The 24454-nt window shown below is 45.3% G+C and overlaps 2 protein-coding genes across 3 annotated transcripts in view; both read right to left on the reverse strand.

Annotated features, from left to right (window-relative positions):
• Nucleotides 1-9931, reverse strand: part of LOC130340504 (oocyte zinc finger protein XlCOF7.1-like) — a 39747-nt gene extending 29816 nt beyond the window's left edge. The window contains exons 1-4 of one of the 2 annotated variants that reach the window (XM_056554204.1): nucleotides 9860-9931; nucleotides 7050-7168; nucleotides 6461-6640; nucleotides 5169-5295 (exon numbers count right to left, since the gene is read on the reverse strand). In XM_056554204.1, coding sequence (XP_056410179.1) covers nucleotides 5169-5295; nucleotides 6461-6640; nucleotides 7050-7127 — 385 coding nt within the window. In that variant the 5' untranslated portion in view covers nucleotides 7128-7168; nucleotides 9860-9931. Of the gene's footprint in view, nucleotides 1-5168; nucleotides 5296-6460; nucleotides 6641-7049; nucleotides 7297-9859 lie in introns of those variants that run through there. The other variant, XM_056554203.1, reaches the window with a different exon arrangement.
• Nucleotides 9932-15853: 5922 nt separating this feature from the next.
• The window catches only part of LOC130340502 (uncharacterized), a 55029-nt gene continuing 46428 nt past the window's right edge, over nucleotides 15854-24454 (reverse strand). Inside the window, exons 10-13 of the mRNA XM_056554198.1 lie at nucleotides 23482-23608; nucleotides 23293-23384; nucleotides 23057-23165; nucleotides 15854-18375 (exon numbers count right to left, since the gene is read on the reverse strand). Coding sequence (XP_056410173.1) covers nucleotides 17054-18375; nucleotides 23057-23165; nucleotides 23293-23384; nucleotides 23482-23608 — 1650 coding nt within the window. The 3' untranslated portion in view covers nucleotides 15854-17053. The remainder of the gene's footprint in view (nucleotides 18376-23056; nucleotides 23166-23292; nucleotides 23385-23481; nucleotides 23609-24454) is intronic.

Below are 24454 nucleotides of genomic sequence, written 5' to 3' on the forward strand. Positions count from 1 at the left end.
ACTTTGAAATCCATTTTCGCCCTGCTGACAAGAACAGTAGGGCCGATGCCCTCTCTCGTTCTTCTGATGCCTCTGAAGTAGAGGTCTCCCGCAACACATCATTCCTCCTGACTGTCTGATCTCCACTTCTCCAGCCTCCATCAGGCAAACTCCTCCAGGGAAGACCTTCGTTTCTCCACGCCAGCGTCTCGGGATTCTCAAATGGGGACACTCCTCCCACCTCGCAGGCCATGCGGGCATCAAAAAATCCTTGCAACTCATCTCTCGTTTTTATTGGTGGCCGACTCTGGAGACGGATGTTGTTGATTTTGTGCGGGCCTGTACTGTCTGTGCCCGGGATAAGACTCCTCGCCAGAAGCCTGCTGGTCTCCTTCATCCTCTGCCTGTTCCTGAACAGCCTTGGTCACAGATTGGTATGGACTTTATTACGGACTTGCCTTCATCCCGTGGCAACACTGTTGTTTGGGTGGTCGTTGATCGATTTTCCAAGATGGCACATTTTATTCCTCTTCCTGGTCTTCCTTCAGCGCCTCAGTTGGCAAAGCAATTTTTTGTACACATTTTTCGCCTTCACGGTTTGCCCACGCATATCGTCTCGGATAGAGGCGTCCAATTCGTGTCTAAATTCTGGAGGGCCCTCTGTAAACAGCTCAAGATCAAATTAAACTTCTCTTCTTCTTATCATCCCCAATCCAATGGGCAAGTAGAAAGAATTAATCAGGTCCTGGGTGACTATTTACGGCATTTTGTTTCCTCCCGCCAGGATGACTGGGCAGATCTTCTACCATGGGCCGAATTCTCATACAACTTCAGAGTCTCCGAATCTTCTGCTAAGTCCCCATTTTTCGTGGTGTACGGCCGTCACCCTCTTCCCCCCCTCCCTACTCCCTTGCCCTCTGGTTTGCCCGCTGTGGATGAAGTGACTCGTGATCTTTCCACCATATGGAAAGAGACCCAAAATTCTCTTTTACAGGCTTCATCCCGGATGAAAAGATTTGCCGATAAGAAAAGAAGAACTCCCCCATTTTTGCTCCCGGAGACAAGGTATGGCTCTCCGCTAAATATGTCCGCTTTCGTGTCCCCAGTTACAAACTGGGACCACGCTATCTTGGCCCTTTCAAAGTCTTGTGCCAGATTAACCCTGTCTCTTACAAACTCCTTCTTCCTCCTTCTCTTCGTATTCCCAATGCCTTCCATGTCTCTCTCCTTAAACCACTCATCATTAACCGCTTCTCTCCCAAACTTGTTTCTCCCACTCCTGTTTCTGGTTCTTCTGACGTCTTCTCCGTGAAGGAGATTCTGGCCTCCAAGACGGTCAGAGGAAAAAAAAATTTTTGGGTGGATTGGGAAGGCTGTGGCCCAGAAGAGAGATCCTGGGAACCTGAGGACAACATCCTAGACAAAAGTCTTATCCTCAGGTTCTCAGGCTCCAAGAAGAGGGGGAGACCCAAGGGGGGGGGTACTGTTACGCCGAGCGCTCCGGGTCCCCGCTCGTCCCCAGAGCGCTCGCAGCATCCTCTCATTCGCAGCGCCCCGGTCAGACCTGCTGACCGGGTGCGCTGCAATATCACTCTCAGCCGGGATGCGATTCGCGATGCGGGAGGCGCCCGCTCGCGATGCGCATCCCGGCTCCCGTACCTGACTCGTTCCCCGTCTGTCTTGTCCCGGCGCGCGCGGCCCCGCTCCTTAGGGCGCGCGCGCGCCGGGTCTCTGCAATTTAAAGGGCCACTGCGCCACTGATTGGCGCAGCAGGCTTAATCAGTGTGTTCACCTGTGCACTCCCTACTTATACCTCACTTCCCCTGCACTCCCTCGCCGGATCTTGTTGCCATTGTGCCAGTGAAAGCGTTTCCTTGTGTGTTCCTAGCCTGTGTTCCAGACCTACTGCCGTTGCCCCTGACTACGATCCTTGCTGCCTGCCCTGACCTTCTGCTACGTCCGACCTTGCTCTTGTCTACTCCCTTGTACCGCACCTATCTTCAGCAGTCAGAGAGGTTGAGCCGTTGCTAGTGGATACGACCTGGTTGCTACCGCCGCTGCAAGACCATCCCGCTTTGCGGCGGGCTCTGGTGAATACCAGTAGCAACTTAGAACCGGTCCACCAACACGGTCCACGGCAATCCCTCTCTGGCACAGAGGATCCACCTCCTGCCAGCCGAATCGTGACATGTACTGTCCTGATATATTATATATACATATTATTAGGTCACCTCCTTGTTATATATACAGTCCTGGGTATAAATAGATCATGGAGAGATCTCTGTACTGTCCTGATATATTATATATATTATTAGGTCACCCCCTTGTTATGTATACAGTCCTGGGTATACATAGATCATGGAGAGATCTCTGTACTGTCCTGATATATTATATATATTAAATCACCTCCTTGTTACATATACAGTCCTGGGTATAAATAGATCATGGAGAGATCTCTGTACTGTCCTGATATATTATATATATTATTAGGTCACCTCCTTGTTATATATACAGTCCTGGGTATAAATAGATCATGGAGAGATCTCTGTACTGTCCTGATATATTATATATATATTATTAGGTCACCTCCTTGTTATATATACAGTCCTGGGTATAAATAGATCATGGAGAGATCTCTGTACTGTCCTGATATATTATATATATTAGGTCACCTCCTTGTTACATATACAGTCCTGGGTATAACTAGATCATGGAGAGATCTCTGTACTGTCCTGATATATTATATATATTATTAGGTCACCTCCTTGTTATATATACAGTCCTGGGTATAAATAGATCATGGAGAGATCTCTGTACTGTCCTGATATATTATATATATTATTAGGTCACCTCCTTGTTATATATACAGTCCTGGGTATAAATAGATCATGGAGAGATCTCTGTACTGTCCTGATATATTATATATATTATTAGGTCACCTCCTTGTTATATATACAGTCCTGGGTATAAATAGATCATGGAGAGATCTCTGTACTGTCCTGATATTATATATATTATTAGGTCACCTCCTTGTTATATATACAGTCCTGGGTATAAATAGATCATGGAGAGATCTCTGTACTGTCCTGATATCTTATATATATTATTAGGTCACCTCCTTGTTATATATACAGTCCTGGGTATAAATAGATCATGGAGAGATCTCTGTACTGTCCTGATATATTATATATATTATTAGGTCACCTCCTTGTTATATATACAGTCCTGGGTATAAATAGATCATGGAGAGATCTCTGTACTGTCCTGATATATTATATATATTATTAGGTCACCCCCTTGTTATGTATACAGTCCTGGGTATAAATAGATCATGGAGAGATCTCTGTACTGTCCTGATATATTATATATATATTATTAGGTCACCTCCTTGTTATATATACAGTCTGTAGTCCTCCCATGGGTACTGTAGTCCTCCCATTCCCCGTATTACCCTGGTTGCCCGTCTTTGAACCTTCTCCAGCTCCACTATATCCTTCTTGTACACTGGTGCCCAGTACTGTACACAGTATTCCATGTGTGGTCTGACCAGTACTGTACACAGTATTCCATGTGCGGTCTGACCAGTACTGTACACAGTATTCCATGTGCGGTCTGACCAGTACTGTACACAGTATTCCATGTGCGGTCTGACCAGTACTGTACACGGTATTCCATGTGCGGTCTGACCAGTACTGTACACGGTATTCCATGTGCGGTCTGACCAGTACTGTACACGGTATTCCATGTGCGGTCTGACCAGTACTGTACACGGTATTCCATGTGCAGTCTGACCAGTACTGTACACGGTATTCCATGTGTGGTCTGACCAGTACTGTACACGGTATTCCATGTGCGGTCTGACCAGTACTGTACACAGTATTCCATGTGTGGTCTGACCAGTACTGTACACAGTATTCCATGTGCGGTCTGACCTGTACTGTACACAGTATTCCATGTGCGGTCTGACCAGTACTATACACAGTATTCTATGTGTGGTCGAATTATTTCCTTGTCGTGGGCATCTATACCCCTTTAATGCCCCCCATGATTTTATTTGCCTTGGCAGCAGCTGCCCGACACTGGTCACTACAGCTAAATTTACTGTTAAAGGGTAGCTCCCACCATCCTATATTTTTTTTTTCTGTCCCTGCCTATTGCCCATCTATCCCTAACCCCCTCCCTGCTTTTAATTAAAAATAACTTTTTGTCTGCCTGATAGTGTGCTCACTACCAGGCAGACTTCCCCAGCAGGCACCACGTCACTGATGCCTGCTGGGGGGGGGACTTCCGCCCTTAGTTCATCTACACAGGGGGCCTCCAGCTGTTTCACCGCTACAACTCCCAGCTTGCCCTGACATCTATTGGCTGTCAGGGCATGCTGGGAGATGTAGTAGTAAAACAGCTGGAGGCACCCTGTGTAGATGAACTATAACTTAGTGCCATGCGGCGCTACGCCCGCCGCCGCATACCCCGTTCCCTCCGTCACACACAGCCCACGCATACCCAGTTCCCCCTGTCACAAACACATACCCAGTTCCCCCTGTCCCGCTCCTTCTGATGCTTACTGATACTGCAGAGTCCGGCAGCGGGCGTGCAGGGTCAGCGGCGGCGACAACACGTGCGGGAGGAGTGGCCTCCCAGCCAGTGGCCGGGGAGCCAATGCGCTCGCTCCCGCCTGTCTGATTGACAGGCAGGGAGCGAGAGCAGCCTAAATGAAAAAGGACTGATTGCCACTCCAAAATCAGTCCTTTTTCAGGCGTGACGTCATGCCAGGCTGCAGCAGGCCACTAGGAAGGTGACCCCTAGTGGCCGGTTTTCAAACGTAAAATTCACCCTCAAAATGAAAAAATAAATAATGAAAATATATTACTGATATGTTGTAGTACATAAGAGATGGATTCCTGCTTCTGATTGGAGGATCAGATTCTGCCCGGTAACCATAATCTTCTGCCCAGCGATGCTCCAGCCCAACAACAGCATTCTGATTGGCTGGAGGCCCATTGGCGGGAAAAGTATTTCCCTTCTATACTGGGCTGTGGTGTCTCCAGCTCAGTCACCTGTGGGAAGATTAGAAGAAGCCCCGCCCTCCCCCTTTTATTTCACTTTCCTTTCCATCACAATGTTTTATAGAAGAGGTAAGTGACCCGAGAAGTCATGGGGGACATGTCTATATATATGTCTCCTCTTACCTTGTGATGTGAGGGGCCGGTGATCCTCCATCATGACTATGTCCTGGTACAGATCCTTGTGTCCTTCTACATACTCCCACTCCTCCATGGAGAAATAGACCGCCACATCCTGACACCTTATAGGAACCTGACACACAATGATACCGTCATCACCAGACCCCTCCATTACTGTATAATGTCCCAGCAGTGTCACCTCTCTAATCATCACCAGACCCCTCCATTACTGTATAATGTCCCAGCAGTGTCACCTCTCCAGTCATCACCAGACCCCTCCATTACTGTATAATGTCCCAGCAGTGTCACCTCTCTAATCATCACCAGACCCCCCCATTACTGTATAATGTCCCAGCAGTGTCACCTCTCCAGTCATCACCAGACCCCTCCATTACTGTATAATGTCCCAGCAGTGTCACCTCTCCAGTCATCACCAGACCCCTCTATTACTGTATAATGTCCCAGCAGTGTCACCTCTCCAGTCATCACCAGACCCCTCCATTACTGTATAATGTCCCAGCAGTGTCACCTCTCTAATCATCACCAGACCCTCCATTACTGTATAATGTCCCAGCAGTGTCACCTCTCTAATCATCACCAGACCCCTCCATTACTGTATAATGTCCCAGCAGTGTCACCTCTCTAATCATCACCAGACCCCTCCATTACTGTATAATGTCCCAGCAGTGTCACCTCTCCAGTCATCACCAAACCCCTCCATTACTGTATAATGTCCCAGCAGTGTCACCTCTCTAATCATCACCAGACCCCTCCATTACTGTATAATGTCCCAGCAGTGTCACCTCTCCAGTCATCACCAGACCCCTCCATTACTATATAATGTCCCAGCAGTGTCACCTCTCCAGTCATCACCAGACCCCTCCATTACTGTATAATGTCCCAGCAGGGTCACCTCTCTAATCATCACCAGACCCCTCCATTACTATATAATGTCCCAGCAGTGTCCCCTCTCCAGTCATCACCAGACCCCTCCATTACTGTATAATGTCCCAGCAGTGTCACCTCTCTAATCATCACCAGACCCCTCCATTACTGTATAATGTCCCAGCAGTGTCACCTCTCCAGTCATCACCAGACCCCTCCATTACTGTATAATGTCCCAGCAGTGTCACCTCTCTAATCATCACCGGACCCCTCCATTACCGTATAATGTCCCAGCAGTGTCACCTCTCTAATCATCAACAGACCCCTCCATTACTGTATAATGTCCCAGCAGTGTCACCTCTCTAATCATCAACAGACCCCTCCATTACTGTATAATGTCCCAGCAGGGTCACCTCTCCAGTCAGCAGCTCTGTGATCCTGTGGGTGAGTTCTAGGATCTTCTCCTCATGTATCAGTGAGTGAAGTGGAGGCTCTGTGATGGTGCCCCGGGCCCTGCTCCCTCCTCCTGACTCATGGAGATGGCTGCTGGGGGCCACACACTCCCCCCATGTCTTCTTCACTATGGTGTAATCCTGTGTATGGAGAGAGACAATGAGGGGACTGACCCCAGTATTCCTCCCTCACTACAAAGAGGAGATTGTGCCCCCTGTATAGAGCTCTAGTGAGCACATCTGGAATACTGGGGTCAGTTCTGGAGACCTCACCTACAAAGAGACATCCAGAACATAGAGTGGCTCCAAAGATGGGGGACAACAATGGTGGAAATGTAGATGGGGACAACAATGGTGGAAATGTAGATGGGGGGACAACAATGGTGGAAATGTAGATGGGGACAACAATGGTGGAAATGTAGATGGGGGGGGGACAACAATGGTGGAAATGTAGATGGGGCCAACAATGGTGGAAATGTAGATGGGGCCAACAATGGTGGAAATGTAGATGGGGGACAACAATGGTGGAAATGTAGATGGGTCACCTCACCTCTCCGGTCAGCAGGTGGAGGATCTCCAAGGTGAAGTGTAATATTCTCTTAGTCATCTCATTCCTGTCCTTCTCCATCCTTAGGGGTCATTCAGGAGAAGAGGAGACAACTGGGTCAGCTGGAGGGGAAGAGGAGGAGCCTGAATCACAGAACCAGCGACACAATGTAACAAACCTCCTCCTCATGTAATCTTCTTACTACTGTGGTGACACACTAACAAACCTGCTCATGTAATCTCCTTACTACTGGGGTGACACACTGTAACAAACCATCTCCTCATGTAATCTGCTTTCTACTGGGGTGACACACTGTAACAAACCTCCTCCTCATGTAATCTCCTCACTACTGGGGTGACACACTGTAACAAACCTCCTGCTCATGTAATCTCCTTACTACTGGGGTGACACACCCTAACAAACCCCCTCCTCATGTAATCTCCTTACTACTGGGGTGACACACTGTAACAAACCCCCTCCTCATGTAATCTCCTTACTATTGGGGTGACACACTGTAACAAACCTCCTCCTCATGTAATCTCCTTACCACTGGGGTGACACACTGTAACAAACCTCCTGCTCATGTAATCTCCTTACTACTGGGGTGACACACTGTAACAAACCTCCTCCTCGTGCAATCTCCTTACTACTGGGGTGATACACTGTAACAAACCTCCTCCTCATGTATTCTCCTTACTACTGGGGTGACACACTGTAACAAACCTCCTCCCCATGTAATCTCCTTACTACTGGAGTGACACACTGTAACAAACCATCTCCTCATGTAATCTGCTTTCTACTGGGGTGACACACTGTAACAAACCCCCCTCCTCATGTAATCTCCTTACTACTGGGGTGACACACTGTAACAAACCCCCTCCTCATGTAATCTCCCTACTACTGGGGTGGCACACTGTAACAAACCTCCTCCTCATGTAATCTCCTTACTACTGGGGTGGCACACTAACAAACCTCCTGCTCATGTAATCTCCTTACTACTGGGGTGACACACTGTAACAAACCTCCTCCTCATGTAATCTCCATACTACTGGGGTGACACATTGTAACAAACCTCCTCCTCATGTAATCTCCATACTACTGGGGTGACACATTGTAACAAACCTCCTCCTCATGTAATCTCCATACTACTGGGGTGACACATTGTAACAAACCTCCTCCTCATGTAATCTCCTTACTACTGGGGTGACACACTGTAACAAACCTCCTCCTCATGTAATCTCCTTACTACTGGGGTGACACACTGTAACAATCCTCCTCATGTAATATCCTTACTACTGGGGTGACACACTGTAACAACCCTCCTCTTCGTGTAATCTCCTTACTGCTGGGGTGACACAATGTAACAAACCTCCTCCTCGTGTAATCTCCTTACTACTGGGGTGACACACTGTAACAAACCTCCTCCTCGTGTAATCTCCTTACTACTGGGGTGACACACTGTAACAAACCTCCTCCTCGTGTAATCTCCTTACTACTGGAGTGACACACTGTAACAAACCTCCTCCTCGTGTAATCTCCTTACTACTGGAGTGACACACTGTAACAAACCTCCTCCTCGTGTAATCTCCTTACTGCTGGGGTGACACAATGTAACAAACCTCCACCTCGTGTAATCTCCTTACTACTGGGGTGACACACTGTAACAAACCTCCTCCTCATGTAATCTCCTTACTACTGGGGTGACACACTGTAACAAACCTCCTCCTCATGTAATCTCCTTACTACTGGAGTGATACACTGTAACAAACCTCCTCCTCGTGTAATCTCCTTACTGCTGGGGTGACACAATGTAACAAACCTCCTCCTCATGTAATCTCCTTACTACTGGGGCGACACACTGTAACAAACCCCCTCCTCATGTAATCTCCTTACTACTGGAGTGACACACTGTAACAAACCTCCTCCTCATGTAATCTCCTTACTACTGGGGTGACACACTGTAACAAACCTCCTCCTCGTGTAATCTCCTTACTGCTGGGGTGACGCACTGTAACAAACCTCCTCCTCATGTAATCTCCTTACTACTGGGGTGACACACTGTAACAAACCACCCCCTCATGTAATCTCCTTACTACTGGTGTGACACACTGTAACAAACCTCCTCCTCATGTAATCTCCTTACTACTGGGGTGACACACTGTAACAAACCCCCTCCTCATGTAATCTCCTTACTACTGGGGTGACACACTGTAACAAACCCCCTCCTCATGTAATCTCCTTACTACTGGGGTGACACACTGTAACAAACCTCCTCCTCATGTAATCTCCTTACTACTGGGGTGACACACTGTAACAAACCTCCTCCTCACGTAATCTCCTTACTACTGGGGTGACACACTGTAACAAACCTCCTCCTCATGTAATCTCCTTACTACTGGGGTGACACACTGTAACAAACCTTCTCATGTAATCTCCTCACTACTGGGGTGACACACTGTAACAAACCTCCTCCTTATGTAATCTCCTTACTACTGGGGTGACACACTGTAACAAACCTTCTCATGTAATCTCCTTACTACTGGGGTGACACACTGTAACAAACCCCCTCCTCATGTAATATCCTTACTACTGGGGTGACACACTGTAACAAACCCCCTCCTCATGTAATATCCTTACTACTGGGGTGACACACTGTAACAAACCCCCTCCTCATGTAATATCCTTACTACTGGGGTGACTCACTGTAACAAACCCCCTCCTCATGTAATATCCTTACTACTGGGGTGACTCACTGTAACAAACCCCCTCCTCATGTAATCTCCTTACTGCTGGGGTGACACACTGTAACAAACCTCCTCCTCATGTAATCTCCTTACTACTGGGGTGACACACTGTAACAAACACCCTCCACGTGTAAACTTTCCTCTCTGTAGTCGAGCTCCGCCCACGCAGGTCATATGACTGTGACATCATTAAAGATTCTTTTGTACCACGTCTCGTCTGCTACTGTTGTGCTCCGCCTATTCCTGTCACATGACAATCTTCACAGGTCCTTCTTCCACAGTGCTTGCGGGTGACATATGTGAGTAGTACCCCGCTGGGCTGATAATTAATTGGGGGGGGAGCAGAACCTGGCGAGTAAAATTATTTCAGGAGGGGGGGGGGGAGCAGAACAGCGCTGGCGGATCACATATGATTAGTTCCCCGATGTGGGGACAACGCAGCGCTGGGCTAATAATTCATTCATTCCCGAGGGGGAGGAGCCCAACTGGTATTGCGGTATGGGAAAAATTCATATCGTGCAGCACCAAAATTTCGGTATTCGGTATGAACCGGTATACCGCCCAGCCCTACTGCACATACCGATCTCATACACAGATCATTGCCGTGCATTGACATGGCATAGATCAGTGTTATCGGCGGTCGATTGCTCTGGATCTCAGGCTTGGAGCAAATCAATCGCCGATCGGACGTGACTGAGGCGGAGTTCACATTACGTTTTTGCCATATACTGTTTTCAATCCGTTTTTCTAAAGAAAACCGTATGGCAAAAAAAGGATGGAACAGTATCGGAAAAAGTTAACCGTATGCGTTTTTAAACTGTATACTGTTTTTAAAAGTGCATACAGTTCCGTCAGTTTTTATTTTTTTTAAACCCATCCGTTTTTGAAAATTTTGTCCATTTTTAATGGGAGGGGTGTTGGGTGGGGACTTTAGGATGCAAATGCGCATGTGCAAAGAAAAAACGCATACGGTTTCGCCGTATGGAACCGTATAAATGTGCGTTTCCCATTGACGTTCATGTTAAAAAAAAACTTATGCGATTGCAGTACGGTTTTTAAACCGGAGTCAAAACCGTGGTTGACCCGGTTTTTGTCTCCGGTTTAAAAACCGTACTGCAACCGCGTATGTTTTTTCTTTTTCTTTCTTTATTTATTTTTAACATGGACATCAATGGGAAACACACATACGGCAAAACCGTATACGGTTTTTACTTTCCACATGCGCATTTGCATCCTTAAGTCCCCACCCATCCCATTAATAGTGGACAACATTTTCAAAAACATATGGTTAAAAAAAAAAAAAAAAAAAGAAACGGACGGAACTGTATGCACTTTTAAAAACAGTATACAGTTTAAAAACTTTTTCCGATACTGTTCCATCAGTTTTTTGGCCATACGGTTTTCTTTAGAAAAAACGTGATGTGAACCCAGCCTTAGGCAGGTGAGGGGACTCGCGTTCTAGCTGATCGGGAGATCGTGATTTCACCGCGATGGTCCCGATCAGCCCGACTGAGCTGCCGGGAAGCTTTCACTTTCATTTAGACTTGGCGATCAACTTTGAATGCCGCGTCTAAAGGGTTAATAACGAGCGGCACAACGATTGGTGCCGCATGCTATTAGCCCAGGGTCCTGGCTGTCATATGCATTTATACCAGGATCGGGCGTACAGGTACGCCTTGCGTCCTTAAAAGGGATTGGGGATAAGATGTCAGATCGCCGCGGTCCCGCTGCTGGGGACCCCGGGGATCGCTGCTGCAACGCCCCGCTATCATTACTGCGCAGAGCGAGATCGCTCTGCACGTAATGACGGGCAATACAGAGTTACGTCACGGCTCCGCCCCTCGTTACGTCACGGCCCGCCCCCGTCAATACAAGTCTATGGGAGGGGGCGTGGCGGTCGTCACGCCCCCTGCCATAGACTTACATTAAGGGGACGGGCCGTGATGTCATGAGGGGCGGAACCATGACGTCACGCTGCTCCGGCCCCTGTATCGCCCATCATTACGCACATAGGGGATAGGGGATAAGATGCCAGGGGCGGAGTACCCCTTTAAGAGGTTTAAAAACCTCTTAATAAAATTTTTGAAAAACCTTTTTATTGAAAATTTGAAAAACCTACCGTATTCTTCACTATTTTGAGACACAGTCACCAAACCTGTTGCTACTCACAAAAAGGGATAATTTTTGGATTGCTTGGAAAAAAAAAACCCCACTGCGTCTTTTGATCCCTCCGTGTACATTATAACACCGGCAGCATCTTCTAGAGATGAGTGAAGTTATGGTACTTCGATCCTGCACGAACCTCGCGGCTCGCAGAGCCGCGAGATTCGTGCAGAATCGAAGTACTGTAACTTCACTTATCTCTAGCATCTACCGACAACCATCTACCGATGCAACTTTATGCATCTTTTAGTGTTGATAATCATACAGAATCTGCAAGCGCAATAAACAAGCACCTTAACCCCTTAACGACGCAGGACGTAAATGTACGTCCTGGTGAGCTGGTACTTAACGCACCAGGACGTACATTTACGTCCTAAGCATAACCGCGAGCATCGGAGTGATGCCCGGATCATGCGCGGCAGGTATCCTACCCAGATCATACCCGCCCTTAATGGCGGACATCCGCGATCCCACGGATGTCCGCCATTAACCCCTCAGATGCCGTGATCAATACAGATCACGACATCTGCAGCATCGCGGTCATTAAAATGGATGATCGGATCGCCCGCAGTATTGCCGCGGCGATCCGATCATCCAGCATGGCAGACGGAGGTCCCCTCACCTGCCTCCGCTGCCTTCCCGGCGTCTTCTGCTCTGATCTGCCTTCCCGCAGATCCAGAGCAGAAGATGACCGATAACCCTGATCAGTGCTATGTCCTATACATAGCACTGATCAGGATTAGCAATTGAGTGATTGCTATAAATAGTGTAAAAATATAAGTAAAAAAAGTTAAAAAAAAATTTTTTTAAAAAGTGAAAAACCCCCTCCCCCAATAAAAACGTAAATTGTCCCATTTTCCCTATTTCACCCCTAAAAAGTGTTATACAAAAACAGCTATTTTGGACTTTTTTTTTTAAACATTTTATTACCAAATTTTTTTTATAAAAAAATGGATTAAAAGTTCTATATAAGCAAATATGGTATCAATAAAAAGTACAGATCACGGCGCAAAAAATGAGCCCTCATACCGCCGCTTATACGGAAAAATGAAAAAAGTTATAGGTCTTCAAAATAGGGGGATTTTAAACGTACTAATTTGGTTAAAAATTTTGCAATTTTTTCTTCAAGCGCAATAGTAATAGAAAAGTTTGTTATCTTGGGGATCATTTTAATCGTATTTACCCAAAGAATAATGAACACGTCATTTTTACCGTAAATTGTACGGCGTGAAAGCGAAAACTTCCAAAATTAGCAAAATTGCGGTTTTCTTTTTAATTTCCCCGCACAAATAGTATTTTTTTGGGTTGCGCCATGAATTTTATGGTAAAGTGAGTGATGGCATTACAACGGACAACTGGTCGCGCAAAAAACGAGCCTCATACTAGTCTGTGGATGAAAATATAAAAGAGTTAGGATTTTTTGAAGGCGAGGAGGAAAAAACGAAAACGTAAAAATAAAAATTATCTGCGTCCTTAAGGGGTTATAATCACTTTAACCCCTTAAGGACCAAGGACGTATGAGTACGTCCTAAGTCTGGTCCCTGTCTATAATAGCGGGATGGTCCCGACGCCTATTCACAGCCGGGACCCGCGGCTAATAGCGCGCGGCCACGATCGTTCAGCTACGCACTATTAACCCTCCAGATGCGGCGCTCATCGAAAGTGAAAGTAAATGCTTCCCGGGTGCTCAGTCGGGATAAAATCGCGAAGCCCCGATCAGCTACCCGGAGAGAAGAAGGTCCCTACTTTCTTCCGTCGGTGTCCCGGATCTGATTGAGTTACAGGCTGGATCAATCAACCGCCGATTACACAGCTTGTTGCCATGCAACGGCAAGACAACAATCTGTGTATGCAATCAGCCATTGTAAGCTCATGGGTCCCTATAGGAGCAAAACAAAAGTGTAAAAAAAAAAGTTAACCCTTTCAGGCATTCCCTTCTGAATTAAAAGTTTAAATCACCCGGCATTTCCTAGTAACAAAATAAAACAGTGTAAATAAAAATAAACATATGTGGTATCGCCGCGTGCGGAAATGTCCGAATTATAAAAATATACCGCTTTTAAAACCGCACGTTCAATGGTGTACGCGTAAAAAACTCAAGTCCAAAATAGCGCATTTTTGATCACTTTTTATACCACAAAAAAGTTAATAAAAAGTGATCAAAAAGTCAGAACAAAAATGATACCGCTAAAAACTTCAGATCACGGTGCAAAAAATTAACCTTCATACCGCCCCATACGCAGAAAAATAAAAAAGTTATAGGGCTCCGAAAATGACAATTTTAAATGTATAAATTTTCCTGCATGTAGTTATGATTTTTTTCTGAAGTGCGACAAAATCACCTATATAAGTCGGGGATCATTATAACCGTATGGACCTACAGAATAATGGTAAGGGGGCATTTATACCGAAATATGTACTGCGTAGAAACGGAAGCCCCAAAAGTTACAAAATGGCGTTTTTTTTTCAATTTTGTCTCACAATGATTTTTTTTCCGTTTCGCCGTAGATTTTTGGGTAAAATGACTGATGTCTCTGCAAAGTAGAATTGGTGACGCAAAAAATAAGCCTCATATGGATTTTTAGGTGCAAAATTGAAAGGGTTATGATTTTTTAAAGGTAAGGAGGAAAAAACGAAAGTGCAAAAATGGAAAAACCCCTGGTCCTTAAGGGGTTAAAGGGGTATTCCAGGGAAAACATTTTTTTTTTTTTTTATCAACTGGATCCAGAAAGTTAAACAGATTAGTAAATTACTTCTATTAAAAAAATCTTAATCCTTCCAATAATTATCAGCTGCTGAAGTTGAGTTGTTCTTTTCTGTCTGGCAACAGTGCTCTCTGCTGACATCTCTGCTTGTCTCGGGAACTGCACAGAGTAGAAGAGGTTTACTATGGGGATTTGCTTCAAATTGGGCGGTTCCCGAGACAGGTGTACTCAGAGAGCACTTAGAAAAGAAGAACTCAACTTCAGCAGCTCATAAGTACTGAAAGGATTAAGATTTTTTTTAATAGAAGTAATTTACAAATCTGTTTAACTTTCTGGAGCCAGTTTATATATAAATTCCTGGATAACCCCTTTAAATCTAATTAAAATATTCCTAGCAGTGTTACACACGCGTTTAGGAGCTTATTTTTATTGCCGGTTCATGACGAACGAGTTTGACCAAAATCGAACATTTCGCAAAAGGTCGGCGTGAAAGTTCGTTCATCTCTGGTTATAATATAATTTGGAGTATATAAAAGTTTTATTGCAACATTAATACAAATTTCCGTATAAAGTTAAACATAAATGAAATCAATAAGATGAAAAAAATAACGACAAAGTGTCTTAGAGACGCCCAAGTGCGTAAAAGAAAAAAAAATGTGTTAAAGTGAAAACAAATAGAAAAATGGAGTAAATACACGTTACACTAATAATAAAAAGGCCTCTGAGAAATGAAAGCAGCGATCTGATTGGTTGCCATGGGCAACTGGGAAACTTTTCCTTTGCACAGGTTTTGATAAATCTCCCCCTTTACCCCATATTAAAAGGGGTTATTCAGGAAAAACTTTTTTATATATATCAACTGGCTCCAGAAAGTTAACCAGATTTGTAAATTACTTCTATTAAAAAATCTTAAACCTTTCAGTACTTATGAGCTGCTGAAGTTGAGTTGTTCTTTTCTGTCTAAGTGCTCTCTGATGACTCGGGAACTGTCTCGGGAACTGTCCAGAGTAGAAGCAAATCCCCATGGAAAACTTCTTCTACTCTGTGCAGTTCCCGAGACAAGCAGAGATGTCAGCAGAGAGCACTGTTGTCAGACAGAAAACAACTCAACTTCAGCAGCTGACAATTATTGGAAGGATTAAGATTTTTTTTTTATAGAAGTAATTTACAAATCTAACTTTCTGGAGCCAGTTGATATAAAAAAAAAAAAAAGTTTTTCCTGGAGTACCCATTTAACCCCTTAAGGACCCATGACGTACCGGTATGTCATGAGTCCGCACCGGATCTATAACGCGTCCGCTCCCGATCTATAATGCGGGGCCACGGCGTGGGACCTGTGGCTAATAGCGTGCGGCATTGATCGCGCTGCCGCGTGCTATTAACCCTTTAGACGGGGTGTTCAAAGTGGAACGCTGCGTCTAAAGTGAAAGTGAAACCATGCCGGTTAGCTCAGGGAGCAGTTCGGGATCGCCGCGGCGTAATCGCGGCATCCCGAACAGCTGCAGGACACGAGGAGGGTCTCCTACCTGCCTCCTGGTGTCCGACTGCCGAATGACTGCTCAGTTTTTCCTGCATGTAGTTATGACTTTTTCAAACCTATATAAGTCGGGGATCATTATAATCGTATGGACCTACAGAATAAAGAGCAGGTGTCATTTTTACCGAAAAATATACTGCGTAGAAACGGAAGCCCCCAAAAGTTACAAAATGGCGGGTTTTTTTTTCAATTTTGTCTCACAATGATTTTTTTTTTCCGTTTCGCCGTACATTTTTGGGTAAAATGACTGATGTCCCTGCAAAGTAGAATTGGTGGCGCAAAAAATAAGCATCATATGGAATTTTAGGTGCAAAATTGAAAAAAGAGTTATGATTTTTTAAAGGTAAGAAGGGAAAAACGAAAATGCAAAAACGGAAAAACCCCGGGTCCTTGAGGGGTTAACAGGATTTGACCCCGGTTGCACATAAATGCCACTTTTACACCAATTCCATGTTGGTTTTGTTTGCTTGAGTGGCATAAAGATAGTCAAATCAATGCCACGCCCCTTTTGGGGTATGTAACTAAAAAGTTTTGTGAGTAGCTCATGTACTAAAGAAAAAAAGCAGGAAAATACAAAGATAACAAACAATATAAAATAAAAACACTTAAGAACAAAACTGCTCCACCTCCCCATACAGAGAACAGTAATGAACCAAAAACAAGGTGTGGGGGGCAGGGAACTACTCTTCCCGGTATAAACATAAAAATGAATCTGTAATTAATTCTACAAAACATTATTCTGGTGCATGTTCTGCCACAATTCAGGCCCATCAGGGATAGTAATGGGGCCGGGGTTTCTAGTCTCTGTGAATTTCCAAATCCGATTTCCCATGTAAAACATTTTCCGCATGCAGAACATCATAGAGGCCTCTCTCTTGTGTGAGTTTTCTCATGAATTCTTTGTTTATCTTTAGTTATAAAACATTTCCCACATTCTGAGCATGAATACGGCTTCACTCCTGTGTGAATTCTCTCATGTCGTACAAGAACGGATTTTTGTTTAAAGCATTTCCTACATTCTGAACATGAATACGGCTTCTCTCCTGTGTGAATTCTCACATGTAACAAAAGTTGTGATTTTTGTATATAGCATTTTCCACATTCTGAACATGAATACGGTTTCTCTCCTGTGTGAGTTCTCTCATGTAATGCAAGCTGACATTTCTGTGAAAAACATTTCCCACACTCTGAACATGAATATGGCTTTACCCCTGCGTGAATTTTTCTGTGTTTAAGAAGTCTGGATCTTGCTGTAAACTCTTTTCCACATTCATCACATTTAAACTTTTCGCCTCCTTTGTGAATTCTCTCATGTATGACAAAATTTCGTTTCTGTTTAAAACATTTCCCACATTCTGAACATGAATAAATATTTTCCCCTGTGTGAATTTTCTCATGTGACACAAGCTCTGATTTTTGTTTAAAACATTTCCCACATTCTAAACATGAATATGGCTTCTCCCCAGTGTGAATTCTCCAATGTACCACAAGCTCTGAGTTTTCTATGAAACATTTTCCACATTCTGAACATGAAAATGGCTTCTCTCCTGTGTGAATTTTCTCATGTCTAACAAGTGTAGATTTTTTTGTAAAACATTTCCCACATTCTGAACATGAATAAGGCTTCTCCCCTGTGTGAATTCTTCTGTGCGTAAGAAGACTTGAGCTTGCTGTAAATTGTTTCCCACATTCATCACATTGAAACCTTTTGCCCCCTCTATGATCTGTCTCTATGGTAACAATGTGTAGTTGGTCAGTAGAAGATTCCTCATGATCAGGGGGATTTTTATATGATAGATCTGGATGGACATTAGGGGTAAGGAGGTCTTCTCCTGAGGAGCGCTCCATGATCCCTCCATCTCCTCCTGAGACGCGCTCCATGATCTCTCCATCTTGTCCTGAGGAGCGCTCCATGATCTCTCCATCTTGTCCTGAGGAGCGCTCCATGATCTCTCCATCTTCTCCTGAGGAGCGCTCCATGATCTCTCCATCTTCTCCTGAGGGGCGCTCCATGATCTCTCCATCTTCTCCTGAGGAGCGCTCCATGATCTCTCCATCTTCTCCTGAGGAGCGCTCCATGATCTCTCCATCTTGTCCTGAGGAGCGCTCCATGATCTCTCCATCTTCTCCTTTATTATTAACAGATAACATGACGTCTTCTATGTTTTCACTTGGATTTCCTGTTGGGATAAAGATAAATTTCATTACTTTTTCTCACGCCACAAAACAGAAACATTTATAAAAAAAATTTTTTTGCAGTTTTTGATCCAGCAGTAAGTAGGGGTATGAACATTTTCTTCATATTGCTCATTGATTTGGAATCCACTGCTATTGTTATAGCTAATGAAAAACTGCACCAAAAATGTCACAAAATCTGCACAATGTAAATAAAGCTTTATAAACACTTGAGAATCTCAATGATGCCTGCGGCCCCGGAGGGTATCTGGTGGGCCGTTCAGGTCACATTACAGATTATAAAGAGTTCAAGCCAGGATTGTCTTTGGGGGGGGGGGGGGGGGGGTAATTTTTGAGTCCTCTCACTCCTTGTGTTTTTATTATGTCCGGGCTGGCGGTGCTCTTAAAGGGGTACTCCGCCCCTAGACTCTAGAACGCTGTGGTTCCAGCCCGGAGTTCGCAGAGAGTTCCAGCAGCTGGACCCTTCGCCATCAGACATCTTATAATCATGATCTTCAGGATGTGAAAATCATGGTCCATAGAATAGGCCCGCAGAACCTTCAGGATGTGAAGATCAAGATATGTAAAGAGGCCCGCAGAACCTTCAGGATGTGAAGATCATGATTCATAGAAGAGGGCCGCGGAACATTAACCCCTTAATGACGCAGGACATATATTTACATCCTGCACCGGCTCCCGCAAAATAACGTGGGGTCACCTAGCGTCATATCGGGTCGGTCCCGGCGGCTGGCGATAACCGGGACCCGCGGCTAATACTTGACATGTGTTGCCCGGTATTAACCCTTCAGACACGGCAATCAAAGTTGATAGCCGTGTCTTAAATTTAAAAAAAATAAAAATAAAAAAAAGCATTCCCGGCAGCTCGGGTGGACCGGGACCACTGCAGTGACCCGATCAGCTGTACGGACACGAGGTAGGTCCCTACCTGCCTCTTCGTTGTCCGATCGCTGAATGACTGCTCCGTGCCTGAGATCCAGGCAGGAGCAGTCGAGCGCCGAAAACACTGACCAATGCTATGTTATGGCATAGCATTGATCAGTGTCTGTAATCAACGTACTGCATGTTATAGTCCCTTATGGGGGCTATAACATTGCAAAAAAAAAAAAAAAAAAAAGTTAATAAATGTGATTTAACCCATTCCCCAAAAAAAGTTTGAATCACCCCCCTTTTCTCATACAACAAAAAAAAAAAAAAACTGTGTAAATAAAAATATAAACATATATGAGGTATCGCCGCGTCCATAAATGTCTGAACTATGAAAATATATCATTAATTATACCGCACAGTCAATGGCGTACACATAAAAAAATTAGAAAAGTCCAAAAGAGCGTCCAAAAAAATACATTTATAAATGCGATTTAAAAAGTCTGATCAAAACAAAAATGGTATTGATAAAAACTTAAGATCACGGCACAAAAAAATGAGCCCTTATACATCCCCGTATGCAGAAGAGGACTTTGTTAGAACGTATTTATTTTCCTGCATGTAGTTATGATTTTTTCCGGAAGTAAGACAAAATAAAACCTAGATTAGTAGGGAATCATTTTAATCGTATGGACCTACAGAATAAAGGGAAGGGGTCATTTTTACCGAAAAATGTACTGCGTGGAAACGGAAGCCCCCAAGTGTTACAAAATGGCGTATTTTTTTTCAATTTTGTCGCACAATGATTTTTTGGGGGGGTTTTGCTGTAGATTTTTGGGTAAAATGACTGATGTCATTACAAAGTAGAATTGGTGGTGCAAAAAAAAAGTCATCACATGGGTCTGTAGGTTATGATTTTTAAAATGTGAGGTGGAAAAATGAAAGTGCAAAAACAGAAAAACCCTGAGTCCTGAGGGGTTAAGGATGTGAAGATCATGATCCATAGAAAAGGCTGAGGAACCTTCAGGGTGTGAAGATCACGATCCATAGAAGAGGCCCGAGGAACCTTCAGGATGTGAAGATCACGATCCATAGAAAAGGCCCGAGGAACCTTCAGGGTGTGAAGATCACGATCCATAGAAGAGGCCCGAGGAACCTTCAGGATGTGAAGATCACGATCCATAGAAAAGGCCCGAGGAACCTTCAGGGTGTGAAGATCACGATCCATAGAAGATGCCCGCGGAACCTTCAGGATGTGAACATCACGATCCATAGAAGAGGCCAGAGGAACCTTCAGGGTGTGAAGATCACAATCCATAGAAGAGGCCCAAGGAACCTTCAGGGTGTGAAGATCACAATCCATAGAAGAGGCCCAAGGAACCTTCAGGGTGTGAAGATCACAATCCATAGAAGAGGCCCGCAGTACCTTCAGGATGTGAAGATCATGATTCATAGAAGAGGGCCGCAGAACCTTCAGGATGTGAAGATCATAATCCATAGAAGAGGCCCGCAGAACCTTCAGGGTGTGAAGATCACAATCCATAGAAGAGGCCCGCAGAACCTTCAGGATGTGACTATCATAATCCATAGAAGAGACCCTGCAGATACTTCACTGTTTGTAAGAATGGGCAGAATCCCACCTGGTGTAAGCAAAAAAAAATCCCAGAGTGCTTACTTAAATGTAATCCTTTATCTTTTGTATCTGTTGGCAGCTCTGCAAGTGTCCAGTCTCTTGTATTGTTCTTCCTCTGCTGCATTAACTTATTTATTGGTTTCCCGGTTAGGAGATTGGAAATATATTTTTGGGGTTCGTATACGGCCATTATGCTTGTCTTATAAGACAGATGTACAGGGGGTGTATGTACAGGTGTGTATGTACAGGGGGTGTATGTACAGGGGGTGTATGTACAGGTGTGTATGTACTGGCAATCTATATACAGGTGGTGTATGTACAGGAGGAGTGTATGTACAGGTGGTGTATGTACAGGAGGGATGTATGTACGGGCGGTGTATGTACAGGAGGGGTGTATGTACAGGTGTGTATGTACAGGGGGTGTATGTACAGGGGGTGTATGTACAGGTGTGTGTGTACAGGGGGTGTGTACAGGGGGTGTGTACTGGTGATGTATGTACAGGTGTGGGGGGGTATGTACAGGTGTGTATATACAGGGGGTTTGTACTGGCAATCTATGTACAGGAGGAGTGTATGTACGGGCGGTGTATGTACAGGAGGGATGTATGTACGGGCGGTGTATATACAGGAGGGGTGTATGTACGGGCGGTGGACATACGGGCGGTGGACATACGGGCGGTCACCTCAGTTATACTCCTCGGCTCTGTGTCCAGGATCGGCTGTATATCTTATATTTGAGTATTTGATCCTCCATATAATGCCGGTGGCTTCCCCTAGTATTTCCCCTCATCCTTGTGCCGTCAGGTCCTGCAGCTCTCATGGCTCCTGGCCACCACTGTCACGCTGCTTGATCCCATTGCAGTTCCTGGCTTGGCCTATAGGGGCTGTGCACTCACTCTGAGGGATTTAAAGACCCTTTTCCGATCCTGGTTTACCAGCGCCTATTTAAGCCACCTCCACCCTCTCCCCGGTACTGGAGGGTGGCTAAGGATCCCAGTGTAGATCTGTGAAGGTTCTGCTTCCTTATGTATTACCCGGAGTCGGCCTCATGATTCCCGTCTGGTCCCTCCTTTATTTTACCGTCTCTCCTGTTTCCGACCCAGACCGATCCTAACCTACTGGGCCAATAATTAAGCAAGGTTAGTAAGGTCCCTCCTTTATTGGTCGGCGGTCTTGGCCTTCTAAATATGGGGACTACCGGGACAGTAATCTTCCTTGTGTAGTTTATCGGTCCTGACATGCAGGTCCTAAGCTCTGGATCTCTATATAAGACCGGCTCTCCCGCTGCCGGTTTTCCTCTAGTTGTTGCCGCTCTTGTCTCCTCCTTGGTCTCTTCCAGTTCTCTCTGTTGCAGGTTTCTAGGAGGGGCCCCTGTGTTTTCTGTTCTCTGGAGGCCTCTCTTACCCCGGTTGGTCGGTTCTCGACCTCTGGTGAGATCACTGGATTATCTCCATAATGGGCAACGTTTGGCCCTTGATGATCTCTGGGGATTAGGGTCACAGGGAGAATTAGATATCTGACGGGGTCAGCTCTGGTGTTTCATTTTCTCTCCTGTCTCTTGTTTTCTCTTGGGAAGGTGATTCTAAATTTTTGGTTCTCAGAGTCTCATTGTTTTGCAGGGATGAGATTTAGGATCCTAACAAGATGGTCACAGGTTCCCACCCGTCTCCGCAGTTTCCAACAACTTCACCTCTGGGGCCAAGGTGGGATCCTCCTGCACATGTAGAGAAGTGAGGACACCAGCGTCATCCTCCACAGATTACACTCCTCCTCTCTCCTCCGCCTTTATCTCTTCTCTCCGATATCCTGATTCTGTCGGTTATCAATCTTGTGTCATGTGATTAATGCCGGGAGAGCGAAACCCCCCACCCATCCCTCCACCCCCCAATCTGCGGAAGAGTCCGGAACCCCTCTCCATTCAGTCATAGATTGTTAAGGTTCAAGATATACAAGGAATGGAAGAGCCAATCTCCAAAATCCTACTGAATGCTCTGCATGATCATTATTACTGGGGTAACACCTCCTTGAATGATTACATACCCGGGACAACACCTCCTGGAATTATTAAATACCCAGGACAACACCTCCTGGAATTATTACATACCCAGGACAACACCTCCTGGAATTATTACATACCTGGGGTAACACCTCCTGGAATAATTACATACCTGGGGTAACACCTCCTGGAATTTCCTCCTTCACTTCCCTCATACACGGGTGATGGCCCCTCATCCTCTCTTCTTCATCCTCCACTTTATTATTAGTCAGATCTCCCCCCTGATGTGACATATAGAACAATTCACTACAATACAGCAGACAGGAGGAGCAACAGAGACCCCAAAATCTACCCCACATCTATGACTGCAGGACCCCCCTATAGAGATATAGGATCAGCCTCATCTACCTGATGCTTCTCTTGGACATTTCCCTCTGGACAGTCCTGGGAATACAGAGGGCGGGGACACCTCTCGGGTGGATTTCTATCAATGACTCCATCTGTAGGGAACACACAGGGAATGAATACATCAGTGCTGGTTAGATTTCTATGTTACTAGGTAGTGAGAGTGATATCTATATATATGTCTCTTCTTACCTTGTGATGTGAGGGGCCGGTGATCCTCCATCATGACTATGTCCTGGTACAGATCCTTGTGTCCTTCTACATACTCCCACTCCTCCATGGAGAAATAGACCGCCACATCCTGACACCTTATAGGAACCTGACACACAATGATACCGTCATCACCAGACCCCTCCATTACTGTATAATGTCCCTGCAGTGTCACCTCTCTAATCATCACCAGACCCCTCCATTACTGTAAAATGTCCCAGCAGTGTCACCTCTCTAATCATCACCAGACCCCTCCATTACTGTATAATGTCCCAGCAGTGTCACCTCTCTAATCATCACCAGACCCCTCCATTACTGTATAATGTCCCAGCAGTGTCACCTCTCCAGTCATCACCAGACCCCTCCATTACTATATAATGTCCCAGCAGTGTCACCTCTCCAGTCATCACCAGACCCCTCCATTACTGTATAATGTCCCAGCAGTGTCACCTCTCCAGTCATCCCCAGACCCCTCCATTACTGTATAATTTCCCAGCAGTGTCACCTCTCCAGTCATCACCAGACCCCTCCATTACTGTATAATGTCCCAGCAGTGTCACCTCTCCAGTCATCACCAGACCCCTCCATTACTGTATAATGTCCCAGCAGTGTCACCTCTCCAGTCATCACCAGACCCCTCCATTACTGTATAATGTCCCAGCAGTGTCACCTCTCTAATCATCACCAGACCCCTCCATTACTGTATAATGTCCCAGCAGTGTCACCTCTCCAGTCATCACCAGACCCCTCCATTACTGTATAATGTCCCGGCAGTGTCACCTCTCTAATCATCACCAGACCCCTCCATTACTGTATAATGTCCCAGCAGGGTCACCTCTCCAGTCATCACCAGACCCCTCCATTATTGTATAATGTCCCAGCAGTGTCACCTCTCCAGTCATCACCAGACCACTCCATTACAGTATAATGTCCCAGCAGTGTCACCTCTCCAGTC

Source organism: Hyla sarda, unplaced genomic scaffold (assembly GCF_029499605.1).
Source record: "Hyla sarda isolate aHylSar1 unplaced genomic scaffold, aHylSar1.hap1 scaffold_595, whole genome shotgun sequence".
NCBI lineage: Eukaryota > Metazoa > Chordata > Amphibia > Anura > Hylidae > Hyla > Hyla sarda.